The 12,279-nt window shown below is 42.2% G+C and overlaps 7 protein-coding genes across 7 annotated transcripts; 3 read left to right on the top strand and 4 right to left on the bottom strand.

Moving 5' to 3' along the window:
* The first annotated feature begins 42 nt into the window (after window positions 1–42).
* LOC113567421 (histone H2B) lies at window positions 43–463 on the top strand. The gene has a single exon (XM_026995159.1). The coding sequence runs from the start codon at window positions 54–56 to the stop codon at window positions 423–425; it is 372 nt and encodes a 123-aa protein (XP_026850960.1). The 5' UTR covers window positions 43–53; the 3' UTR covers window positions 426–463.
* A 386-nt stretch (window positions 464–849) lies between these two features.
* Window positions 850–1,640, bottom strand: LOC113564935 (histone H1-like). The gene has a single exon (XM_026984461.1). The coding sequence runs from the start codon at window positions 1,627–1,629 to the stop codon at window positions 850–852; it is 780 nt and encodes a 259-aa protein (XP_026840262.1). The 5' UTR covers window positions 1,630–1,640.
* A 1,280-nt stretch (window positions 1,641–2,920) lies between these two features.
* On the bottom strand, window positions 2,921–3,400 carry LOC113567416 (histone H3). Its single transcript, XM_026995154.1, has one exon. The coding sequence runs from the start codon at window positions 3,386–3,388 to the stop codon at window positions 2,978–2,980; it is 411 nt and encodes a 136-aa protein (XP_026850955.1). The 5' UTR covers window positions 3,389–3,400; the 3' UTR covers window positions 2,921–2,977.
* A 5,644-nt stretch (window positions 3,401–9,044) lies between these two features.
* Window positions 9,045–9,449, top strand: LOC113567423 (histone H4). The gene has a single exon (XM_026995161.1). The coding sequence runs from the start codon at window positions 9,075–9,077 to the stop codon at window positions 9,384–9,386; it is 312 nt and encodes a 103-aa protein (XP_026850962.1). The 5' UTR covers window positions 9,045–9,074; the 3' UTR covers window positions 9,387–9,449.
* A 462-nt stretch (window positions 9,450–9,911) lies between these two features.
* Window positions 9,912–10,375, bottom strand: LOC113567419 (histone H2A). The gene has a single exon (XM_026995157.1). It carries the CDS (start codon window positions 10,348–10,350, stop codon window positions 9,976–9,978), a length of 375 nt encoding a protein of 124 aa, XP_026850958.1. The 5' UTR covers window positions 10,351–10,375; the 3' UTR covers window positions 9,912–9,975.
* A 192-nt stretch (window positions 10,376–10,567) lies between these two features.
* On the top strand, window positions 10,568–10,988 carry LOC113567420 (histone H2B). Its single transcript, XM_026995158.1, has one exon. The coding sequence runs from the start codon at window positions 10,579–10,581 to the stop codon at window positions 10,948–10,950; it is 372 nt and encodes a 123-aa protein (XP_026850959.1). The 5' UTR covers window positions 10,568–10,578; the 3' UTR covers window positions 10,951–10,988.
* Window positions 10,989–11,291: 303 nt separating this feature from the next.
* On the bottom strand, window positions 11,292–12,155 carry LOC6587537 (histone H1). The gene has a single exon (XM_002013079.2). The coding sequence runs from the start codon at window positions 12,153–12,155 to the stop codon at window positions 11,382–11,384; it is 774 nt and encodes a 257-aa protein (XP_002013115.1). The 3' UTR covers window positions 11,292–11,381.
* Window positions 12,156–12,279: the final 124 nt, after the last annotated feature.

Here is a 12,279-nt window from a genome sequence, read left to right as displayed (position 1 = left end):
TGAGCCCAGTCCGTTCAAACACATTAAGTGTTTTACATAAAGTGAAGTGAAAAATGCCTCCCAAGACTAGTGGAAAGGCAGCCAAAAAGGCTGGAAAGGCTCAGAAGAACATCACCAAGAACGACAAGAAGAAGAAGCGCAAGAGGAAGGAGAGCTATGCCATCTATATTTACAAAGTTCTGAAGCAAGTCCATCCTGACACTGGTATTTCGTCGAAAGCGATGAGCATCATGAACAGCTTTGTAAATGACATCTTCGAGCGCATTGCTGCCGAGGCGTCTCGCTTGGCTCATTACAACAAGCGCTCAACCATCACCAGTCGGGAAATCCAAACGGCTGTGCGCCTGCTGCTGCCGGGAGAGCTGGCCAAGCACGCTGTTAGTGAGGGAACCAAGGCTGTCACCAAGTACACCAGCTCCAAGTAAATTGGTTTCGAACAAAACCCAAAAAGGCCCTTTTCAGGGCCACAAAATGTTCTTCCAAAGAAATTCCATTTTCAATATATAATTTCATCGATATGCAAGAAATATATGCACAATACAATAACAATTTTATTCAATTGCCGACCTCTGAGATACAGCGTCTGTGCGAACGGTTTTTCATACATATGTACGTATTTGATTCGGTTCGGGAAAAATGCATTCCGAATAACTCTTTGAATAACGTTTGAACTGGATGCTAAATATACAATATATCTGTAGCATACTCGTATGTATGCAAGACAAGGCTCGATAATTTGTATCTCTTTTGAATATAGTTTTGTAGCCCTGAAAAGGGCTTGTTTAAATCAATTTCAGACGGATACATCTAAAATTTCGAATGCGACCTTGTACACCAACGTGTACAGTTTCACACTTTACTTTTGGCCGCCGTCGTCTTGGCTTTCGGCTTCTTTACAGTGGCGGGAGCTGCTGGCTTCTTCGTTGTCTTCTTGGGCTTGACAGATGCCGCTGCAGCTACAGCCTTTGCTTTTGGCTTTGGCTTTGGTTTTGCTGGGCTCGACTTGGCCTTTGTCGCTGTTGGCTTCGCCTTCACGGTTCCAGTTTTCTTCGCATCCTTAGCCTTTGCCTTCTCAGTTTTCTTCTTCTCGGCGGTCTTCTTGGTGGCGACTGACTTCTTCACCTTTAGTTTCTTGTCACCGGCAGCGGCTGCTTTTTTAGGGCTTGCTGTCTTCTTGGTTGCCGCCGACGACGATGACGCCACCTTCTTACTTTTAACTTTCTTCTCGACAGATGCAACCTTTGGCTTAGGCTCCTTTTTGGCGGAAGCCGACAGCTTAAACGAACCAGATGCACCCTTTCCCTTTGTTTGGATCAGCTTTCCATTGGCAACGGCCGACTTCAAGTACTTCTTGATAAATGGGGCCAGTTTCTGGGCATCGCATTTGTATTCGGCAGTAATATATTTCTTGATTGCCAAAAGCGATGAGCCGCCACGTTCCTTCAAGCTCTTAATCGAAGCGTCAACCATTTGCTGAGTTGGGGGATGCGATGGTGGAGCTGTGGGCTTCTTTGCCTTTGCAGTAGCAGCAGCGGATCCAGATGCCTTTTTGGCGGCCACCTTCTTCTCCGCTGGTACTGGTGGAGCAGCCACTGGAGACGCGGATGTTGCAACTGCAGAATCAGACATTATTCTTTACAAAATTACACTTTTCAATGAAAAAACGCCGTTGTGGACCTGGGCTATGGTCCCTCGTTCGAATGAGAAGCGAGTAGAAGGGTAGTACGAAGATGATTTTAGCATTGGTGATTTGTTTGTTAGAAGTTTCATTGAACGTCTGGCTTATTTTTGCTTTTCTATATATAACTATTAAATAATTGAAATATATTTTCATTGATTCATATTGTTAAATATTTCAAATATTACTGTAAATCATTTATTTTGTGAATATCGTCCATTATCGATTTTTAATAATTGTGCAAACTTTGACAACTAGTTATCCAACTCTTATATTTTGGATTCAATGATATTAATAAATAACAATGCTGGCTCATTTTGATAAACTATTTTTTTAAACATAAAATTTGATTAATTTACTTTAAGAGACAATAAACATATATTCACATATCGTTTAGTATGGTATTTTAAAATCGTTTTGAAGATAACCCTATTAGGTACAAAAAGACCACTTTCTGGATATGTTCAACATTCAAATTAGGGGTCAAAAAATATAAATGCTTAAAAATATATTGTTTAAAACCATTTTTCTTAAGGAAATGAACACGATTTTCAATTTTATATTATTTCTGATCCATTTTTGCCAATATTTACCCATAAATAACATACTTTCTTACCCACATAGCACTACAAATTAAGTTCATCTCAAAGTAAAAATCGAAAAAATAAATTTTACGTAAATTTTATTGTCTATACCAATTTATACGAATCTTAAGAACATATTTCATTTACTTTTGTTGAAGATTTTCATATATTTTCATTTATAACGACCAATTATTGCATACTAGTATACCAGTAGTAGATTCGAAAAATATCAAATGCAATTTATTGGTCATTGGAAAAATCTAAAATTGCGTTAAAAGGGTTTGTATTCTATTCTAGTTCCACAGGTCTATCTGTTTGTTTCTGATAGGTTTATCACCTCGCAACAAAAATATATTTTTCTTTCCCAAATACATAGAAATTATATGTGTCGCCGCAATTTAACCCTACACAAATGTTGTCCGCCTTTTAGAATTCTTACAATCAGCAAAATTCTTGAATGAAAAACCAGAAGATGTCAAAACATTCGTCTAACTATACATTTAATACGGATCGTATACGGTATTCTCCCAATCCAATTCTGTTTTGTATCTAAACCAACGCTCTAGCACAAAGCAAAGACAAAATTACAAATATTTTATTTGGGAAAAATAGTACGAGTATGCAGAAATAAAAAATCTCATTGAAAATTATTTTGTGGTCCTGAAAAGGACCGATTTGTATGAAATTTATATGCGCCTGACGAAGAAATATCAACTTAAGCACGCTCGCCACGGATACGTCTGGCCAGTTGGATGTCCTTGGGCATGATTGTGACACGCTTGGCATGGATGGCGCACAAGTTGGTATCTTCGAAGAGACCGACCAGATAGGCTTCGCTAGCTTCCTGGAGTGCCATTACTGCCGAGCTCTGGAAACGCAAGTCAGTTTTGAAATCCTGAGCGATTTCACGAACCAAACGCTGGAAAGGCAGTTTGCGGATCAGCAGCTCGGTACTCTTCTGGTAGCGACGGATTTCACGGAGGGCAACAGTGCCGGGGCGATAGCGATGAGGTTTCTTCACGCCTCCGGTTGCTGGAGCACTTTTACGTGCGGCCTTGGTAGCCAGTTGTTTGCGCGGCGCCTTGCCACCAGTCGATTTACGAGCAGTCTGCTTGGTACGAGCCATTTTCACTATTCACTTTCAAAGTCTGAATTTGTAATAATCGATCGCGTTTTTTTTTTTTTTTTAGCGTTTATTTATTGTCATATTTCATATTACAGTAGCACAGCTTCTGCTTAGGTATATAGTGATACATGAGTGACAAGTTCAAGCTTACTTTATCTTATGTGTGTGTAATTTTACCCTGCGCTTTAAGCTTATCCGGGTGCTAGTCTTTTGGTTACTATTATATTAGAGATCTTATCTTTAGTTTAGGTTATGTTATAGTTAATATCTAGTGGTTTAGTGTTTTCCAGGGAAAAAATGGTTAAGTTAAAAACCTGGATAAAGTTTACTTTTGATTTGGTTTAGATCTTATGGGCTAATTTATGTGCTAAGCTTATTCTATTCTTATTTTACTGGGTAAGGGAGGGTGGAGTGGAGGGGAGTATTTACAGTATTTACAGTTGGTCGGGGGAGTGGCTTATTGACTGGTATTGAATACCAGACCGTCGGCGTGACTTAGAGATCGATGTCTTCTGTGGTGGAAGATGAGGTTTTCGTCTTCGTCATAGATAATGCCCATTTCCATTAGATGGGTTAAATGATGGGCGGTAAGGAACTCAGTGTGGTAGTTTGCGGGTATTTCCGTTTGTGTCGTATTATCTCTTTCGACCAGCTTCTCCAGTATTTGGAACATGAGTCTGTCTATCCTTGTTGTTTTTGTTAATTTATAAAGTCGCTTATTCGGTATGTAGTGGCCCGTCAATGAGTCTCTGCTTTGAGTGCCGATTGATTTGCGAAGTATTTTTCTTTCGAACCGGCGCAGCTCTTCCATCTCGATAGTCTTTATGTTCATCCACGCTACATAGCCGTACATAAGAACTGGTTGTATTAGTTTTTTGTAGGCTAGAGCGCAGATTCTGGTGATGTGATTGATGTTCCCTTGATTGGAGGATATTGGCTTGTATATGTGTTGGATCTTGTGGATCATTGCACATGCTTTCCTTCGGGCATTTGCTGTGTTTATCTTGAAGTTCAGCTTTTCGTCGTATACAACACCAAGGTACTTGAACTGCTTTTCGTATTTGATTGCCAGTCTATCGTAGATGAACAGACTGGGCTGGAATCTCCTCGCATTCCTGTACAGGTAGCCCAATCGTGGGCCCTTAAGGATTGAGCTGGTGCATTTGCTTGCGTTGAGTTTGAGATGCCATTTGGTGAAGTAGTGGCACAGTATGTTCAGGTACCCGTTTAGCTCTCTTTCAGCGATGGCCATTGAACCGGAAGATGCCAGTAGCAGGATATCATCGGCGTAGATTAGTGCTTTAATTTGTGTGGTTGAGCCGGTAGGGACTTGGTAATCGGGCATGTCTGCCAGGTAGATGTTGTAGAGGATGGGTGCCAGCAGTGAACCTTGTGGAACCCCTGCTGGGATCGACCTTATAAGGGACAGATCCGAGTCTTCTGGGCTGCTAACTTGAAATGAGCGGTTTGTTAAATAATTATGGACTATTTTTGTTATGTCTGGGGTGAAATTTAATTGGGTCATCTTGTAAATGAGTCCGCTGGTCCAGACTGTGTCAAAAGCCTTCTCAAAGTCCAGAGCACAGGCTATTGTAGCACGTTTGTGGGATAAATTCTCAAAGATGAAATCATTTGCTGCGATGAACGCATGGTTGGTTGATGATTTCGCTCTGAAGCCATACTGAGTATCTTTCAACGTGCTATGTGAGTCCATGTGCTTCTGTATTTGTTGCATTATTATTTTCTCCAGCAGCAGACTTATTGCAGATAGTAGAGCAATAGGCCTGTATGCTCGGAGGCTGTGCGGATTTAATCCAGGTTTGTGAATGGCGATGATTCTGCTGTTCTTCCATTCGGAAGGAAAGTATCCTAAGTTTAGGCAGTGGTTGAATAGTGTTGCTAAATGTTTTAGTATTGGCATATTGCAGTGTTTCATCAGAAAGTTGCTGGTGCCGTCCGGTCCCATGGTCTTCTTTGAGTTTTTTATTTTCAGTATTTCAAAGAGCTCTTCGGCGTTTGTGAATCCGCATTCATGGGACTCGGGCCAGTTACCATCTGCTGTTCTGGAAATATTGAATGTAGTTTTGTATGAGTTTAGTGTTGTGGATGTGGTTTGGGCTATTGTTTCATTAATGGCGATTGTGTGTGCCCTGAGGACAGGGTCTGAGTCGGTGATGTTTTCATTTTGGCTATGGACTCTTTCAAAGGACCACGCCAGGGCATTAATTTTGTGAAAAGTGGAAGTTATATTTTGGGAGGTGCTAAGGTTTAGGTCTATGTCTATTAGAGCTGCTTCCTCGTTGGTCAAATGTAGGTCATGAGCTAGTTGTTCTTTTGGTGGGGTGTTTGGATTGAGTGTTTGGAGTGATTTCTGGCTAATTTTACTTGGGTTAATTTTGCGTAGTTTTTGGTCTATTGTTTTCAGTTCTGCGATTTCTATGTGACAGTTTATTTGTATGTCCAATTCTTTTATAGTGTCTTTGATTTGGTTGCGTTGGTTGGGTGTAAGGGTGGATAGGCGGCGGAAAAGCATGCGTCTAAGTTTTCGTTTTTTTTTGATTAGGTTTAGGCAGTGGGTGCTAAGTCGGGTGAACGGATTGTTTGGGTTAGTCGGGTTTATGGTTATTTTTGGGATTGCCTCATCAGAGTCAAGGGCTTTGGCTATTGCATTTGTTAGAGTATGTACGTGGTTATCTATGTCAGCTGTGTTTAAGTTTTGGGTGTTTGGGATGTGTCTTAGGTTCTGTAGAATTATTGTGTTCCAGTGGATCGGGTCTATTTTATGAAAATTGTGTATCGATTTTGGTGGGTTGTAGTTTAGTCGGTTCCGTCCTAGATTTATGTTTATGGTTATTCCAAAGTGGTCTGATGGGAAGTCTTTGATGATTTTGCAGCCGTAGGTAAATGTTGAGTAGTCTATTGGGGTTGAGGATGATGTTAGGAAAAAATCTATTGAGGAGTCTCCTGTCTGGTTGGGACGTGTGGGTTCTTGGGTTGGGTGGAGAATTAGGAATGGTTGGTCTGCCAGCCACCGCTCTAAGCTAATTCCTGACGTGTTGATGTGTTCTGGACGGTACGTGGGCCTATTCCAGGCTGGGTGTTTCGCGTTCAAATCACATCCGATTACGAATTGCTCATGATCCTCTATTTGAGCTAGCGAGTGCATTAGAATGTCCAAGTCTGAGCTTAGTAAAGGATGCTGGGGGCGTAGGTAGAGTGAGATTGCAATTAATCCAGTTCTTATATTGCGTCTGTTTGTATAGGAAATCTGCACTGCCACAGCCTCGATGTATTGCATTTGGTCGATTTTCACTCGTTCGTAACTGAGTCCATTTCTCACGCAGATGGCTACTGCTGTTCCAGGGCTTCTTGTGCTGTTCTGCGTGGATTCTAAGCTTGCTACATGTTGCCTCACGAATTGGTAGTTGGTTAATCCGGCTGAGTGCGTACTTCTCAGGTTGTGCTCAGCGAGTAGCATCAGATCTGGCCTGTGTTTGTTTAGATGTTCGTTAAGTTCATTTCGCCTACGCCGTTGAACGATGCCATTGACGTTTTGGAACATGATTTTTACTGGCATTTAGTTGAGCGCGATTTGGATCAGGAAGTCCAGAATCAATTGCTGTTTTCCCTTTTTATCCGAGCTGGAGTTTGGGTATTTCTTAATTAGGGATTGCATGATGTCGAAGCAGGTAAGCAAATCTTTTCCAAATGCATCCACAGAGTCCCCGTTGAGTTGTTCAAATGAAAAACCGGCGTTTTCTTCTGCGGTGTTTGCCTGTTTCTTTTCTTGGCGTGCTCTCGGGTTTTCCTTCACTTGTGTAGGTATCGGCTTGCTTTTGGCTGCTGAGGCGTAGCTTCGTCCCTTTTCAATTCGGCTTTGTAGCTGGACAGTTGCAGCTGCAGTTGCGATGGACTTGTTTGTTTTTTTTTGGGTGTGGTTTCGCCTTTCGGTCATTTTTTTGATGTACTCAATTCGTACTGGGCAGATTTTAGCATTGGCCGTATGATTTCCAGAGCAGTTCACGCATTGGGTTTTTTGTGTTGTATCTTCTTGGCCGTCTTCCTTTTTCTTTAAGGTGCATTGCCCTGGAGCATGTGTTTTTGTGCATTTGACACAGCGGAATGCCATTTTGCAGTTGCTGGCAACATGGCAGAACCGTTGGCAATTGTGACATTGCTTAATTGCGTTTGGGTGCGGCTTGAAACCCTCGATGTTAATTCGGCAGTTGAGGAGTGTTGTTACTTTAAATATTTCGTTTATTTTTTCAGTTTTCTCCACTTGAACCATCCACATCTTTTCCTTGTAAGGCTTTACTGACAGGATGTTTAGCTCAGGCACGGCCTCAACTAGTGCTGTCTTGACCTCATCAGAATCGTACACTTCAAGTGGTAGTTTCCTTAAGATCACTGTGTGTGGCTTAACTTGCTTAGGCGTGAAGCTATAGTACAACACTTTGTTTTTGTTCAACAACTCTTTGGTTAGGTTGAAATCTGCCAATGTGAAGACCTTTACATGTATCACGTTTTTGTTTAGGATGTTGAGAGTGAATTTCTTTGATGATTCCTTCAGGAGTGTTGTTAGGGCTTTGGCGTTTTGCTGGTACGTTACTATGACCGGTAGACCTTTTTCGTTATTGCCATTTTTGGTGGGTATCACGGTCTTTTTCGGTATACTTATTGGCTTAGCTGGTGATTTGGTTGTGGGCAGTTTAGGAAATTCCTTATTTTGCACATCCTCCGGTATGGTTTGTTGGGGTTTTGTGTTGGGAATTGGTTTGCTTGCACTAGCTTTTTTTGATTTTTTGGGTGTAGTCGGTGCACCTTCACTTTCCTTCACATCCTCAGGTTTCGTTTTTTTGGGTTTTGGTGTTGTTTTTGGCGTCGCGTTTACGGCTTCGATATATTTTTTGTATTTAATATGCTCAGCACGTAGAAAATTGAGTTCTTCCATGATAGAATCCATCTCATCGCGGTCCATTATAACGGTATCTTGTTCCGTATCGCAATCACTTATTAGATCACTTTCGCAATCACTGTCAGAGGTTGATAATTCTGCTCTGGTCCTTTTCACGTTATCATATTCAGCTTCCATTGCCTCGTCAACGAGCCTAACATCGTCACTGATTGCCGAATGTGCTGCCATTTTGTTCGCTTTTTCCACACTGCAGCCTCCTTTCTCCGGCATATCACATATGTAGAGGCACTCTGCTTCTAGCAGTATATTGGTTTTAGTTGCACAATGTCTGCTCACTATTTTTAAAAAGTTCAGATTTTAGAGGTGCAATATATGCGATTTTCTGACTTGTTACACTTTGATCACGTCAATTCACTTAGTCCTTTTAGTCCTTCACTTCACTTTACTTCACTTGGCCACCTTTACCACGACCAGGCACTGTTTTCTTTATCACTGTTCACACTTGGTACGAGCCATTTTCACTATTCACTTTCAAAGTCTGAATTTGTAATAATCGATCGCGCATCCCGCCACTTACTTATAAAGCATTCTTCTGGTGGAGGGTTGAAACGAGAGAGTTGCCGAAGCATGCTATTTCATTTCACGAGCGAGATGCACATATCATTCGGACTCACTCGTGTTTTGATGGTGTTTTGTATAAATACAAGCGATACAAAATGTGGATGGCATTCGTTCTTCGTGTCGTAAAGTGAAACAACATAGTGAAAGAAAATGACTGGTCGTGGTAAAGGTGGCAAAGGCTTGGGAAAGGGAGGCGCTAAGCGTCATCGCAAGGTTCTTCGTGATAACATCCAGGGTATCACGAAGCCCGCTATCCGCCGTTTAGCTCGTCGTGGCGGTGTAAAACGTATCTCGGGACTCATCTACGAGGAAACTCGTGGAGTGCTGAAAGTGTTTTTGGAAAACGTTATCCGTGATGCCGTCACCTACACCGAACATGCCAAGAGGAAGACAGTCACAGCCATGGATGTTGTGTATGCTCTGAAGAGACAAGGCCGCACGCTGTACGGTTTCGGCGGTTAAGAAAATCTGTATAGTCTGCAGTTCAAAAGTAACCATAAATTAAACAATCGGTCCTTTTCAGGACCACAAAATAATCTAGAAGGGAGACATATTTTCAAAATCATGAATCGTACTTGATAATAGTAAAAGTAAAAGCAGAATAATGAAAGAAAAAATGAATTGATTGTCGAGTCATTGATTGCAATACGCAATTCCCATCTACTATGTACATACATATGTATGTGCGCTGCATATAGTGTTTTTCTTTCTTTCAGTCTAAAAGTTCAGCCATCTTTCCAAGATGGGAACTTTTTGATCGAAAGTATTCTCGTAGATAAACTTGGGTAGGTAGGTAAAATTTGGGTTCTTTCTTGGCAAGCAAACATTGAATTTCATCCGTTGTTCAGATGAGTCGGACGCAACTGTACTTTCTTTTAGGCCCTGTACCAAAAAAACACAAATATGTGCATTTTATTTCAACTGATAATAATGAATGATAATAAATTATGAAAATTCTCTTAATTCTTTTGACATAGTTTGGTCGTCCTGAAAAGGACGTTTTGGTTTATATATTGTACAAGAATGTAAATTGTTTTTGCTATTGGAACATTTATGCCTTCTTCTCGGTCTTCTTGGGCAGCAGAACGGCCTGGATGTTGGGCAACACACCACCCTGAGCAATGGTGACGCCTGAGAGCAGTTTGTTCAACTCCTCATCGTTGCGGATGGCCAGCTGCAGATGGCGAGGGATAATTCTCGTCTTCTTGTTATCACGGGCAGCATTGCCAGCCAACTCGAGAACTTCAGCGGCCAAGTATTCCATCACGGCAGCCAGGTAAACGGGAGCGCCGGCACCGACACGCTCGGCATAGTTGCCCTTGCGAAGTAGACGATGAATACGACCAACAGGGAACTGAAGACCAGCACGGTTCGACCGAGACTTTGCCTTTCCCTTCACTTTGCCACCTTTACCACGACCAGACATGTTAATAGATTCCTTTGCTTTTTCACTGTTCACACACGAATGTTGTCCAACGCCACAGAACGCCATATTTATACCTTTTCCGACTGCATGAGCGCTCAACCAAGGGGTGGGTTTTCGCCCGCTACGAAATGTATGTTAAACCTGAACAGACTACTCGAATAAAACTATAAGCTTCTGAGCCCAGTCCGTTCAAACACATTAAGTGTTTTACATAAAGTGAAGTGAAAAATGCCTCCCAAGACTAGTGGAAAGGCAGCCAAAAAGGCTGGAAAGGCTCAGAAGAACATCACCAAGAACGACAAGAAGAAGAAGCGCAAGAGGAAGGAGAGCTATGCCATCTATATTTACAAAGTTCTGAAGCAAGTCCATCCTGACACTGGTATTTCGTCGAAAGCGATGAGCATCATGAACAGCTTTGTAAATGACATCTTCGAGCGCATTGCTGCCGAGGCGTCTCGCTTGGCTCATTACAACAAGCGCTCAACCATCACCAGTCGGGAAATCCAAACGGCTGTGCGCCTGCTGCTGCCGGGAGAGCTGGCCAAGCACGCTGTTAGTGAGGGAACCAAGGCTGTCACCAAGTACACCAGCTCCAAGTAAATTGGTTTCGAACAAAACCCAAAAAGGCCCTTTTCAGGGCCACAAAATGTTCTTCCAAAGAAATTCCATTTTCAATATATAATTTCATCGATATGCAAGAAATATATGCACAATACAATAACAATTTTATTCAATTGCCGACCTCTGAGATACAGCGTCTGTGCGAACGGTTTTTCATACATATGTACGTATTTGATTCGGTTCGGGAAAAATGCATTCCGAATAACTCTTTGAATAACGTTTGAACTGGATGCTAAATATACAATATATCTGTAGCATACTCGTATGTATGCAAGACAAGGCTCGATAATTTGTATCTCTTTTGAATATAGTTTTGTAGCCCTGAAAAGGGCTTGTTTAAATCAATTTCAGACGGATACATCTAAAATTTCGAATGCGACCTTGTACACCAACGTGTACAGTTTCACACTTTACTTTTTGGCCGCCGTCGTCTTGGCTTTCGGCTTCTTTACAGTGGCGGGAGCTGCTGGCTTCTTCGTTGTCTTCTTGGGCTTGACAGATGCCGCTGCAGCTACAGCCTTTGCTTTTGGCTTTGGCTTTGGTTTTGCTGGGCTCGACTTGGCCTTTGTCGCTGTTGGCTTCGCCTTCACGGTTCCAGTTTTCTTCGCATCCTTAGCCTTTGCCTTCTCAGTTTTCTTCTTCTCGGCGGTCTTCTTGGTGGCGACTGACTTCTTCACCTTTAGTTTCTTGTCACCGGCAGCGGCTGCTTTTTTAGGGCTTGCTGTCTTCTTGGTTGCCGCCGACGACGATGACGCCACCTTCTTACTTTTAACTTTCTTCTCGACAGATGCAACCTTTGGCTTAGGCTCCTTTTTGGCGGAAGCCGACAGCTTAAACGAACCAGATGCACCCTTTCCCTTTGTTTGGATCAGCTTTCCATTGGCAACGGCCGACTTCAAGTACTTCTTGATAAATGGGGCTAGTTTCTGGGCATCGCATTTGTATTCGGCAGTAATATATTTATTGATTGCCAAAAGCGATGAGCCGCCACGTTCCTTCAAGCTCTTAATCGAAGCGTCAACCACTTGCTGAGTTGGGGGATGCGATGGTGGAGCTGTGGGCTTCTTTGCCTTTGCAGTAGCAGCAGCGGATCCAGATGCCTTTTTGGCGGCCACCTTCTTCTCCGCTGGTACTGGTGGAGCAGCCACTGGAGACGCGGATGTTGCAACTGCAAAATCAGACATTATTCTTTACAAAAATACACTTTTCAATGAAAAAACGCCGTTGTGGATTCTGTTGCGGATTCTGTTTATTTGTCTGTGTTTTTAGTAATTTTTACATTGTTTACCTTAATTTATTTAGTACAGT

This window comes from Drosophila persimilis, unplaced genomic scaffold (genome assembly GCF_003286085.1).
Source record: "Drosophila persimilis strain 14011-0111.01,24,50 unplaced genomic scaffold, DperRS2 tig00000000-arrow-pilon, whole genome shotgun sequence".
In the NCBI taxonomy this organism is placed as follows: Eukaryota; Metazoa; Arthropoda; class Insecta; order Diptera; family Drosophilidae; genus Drosophila; species Drosophila persimilis.
This window is presented reverse-complemented; position numbering and strand designations above follow the sequence as displayed.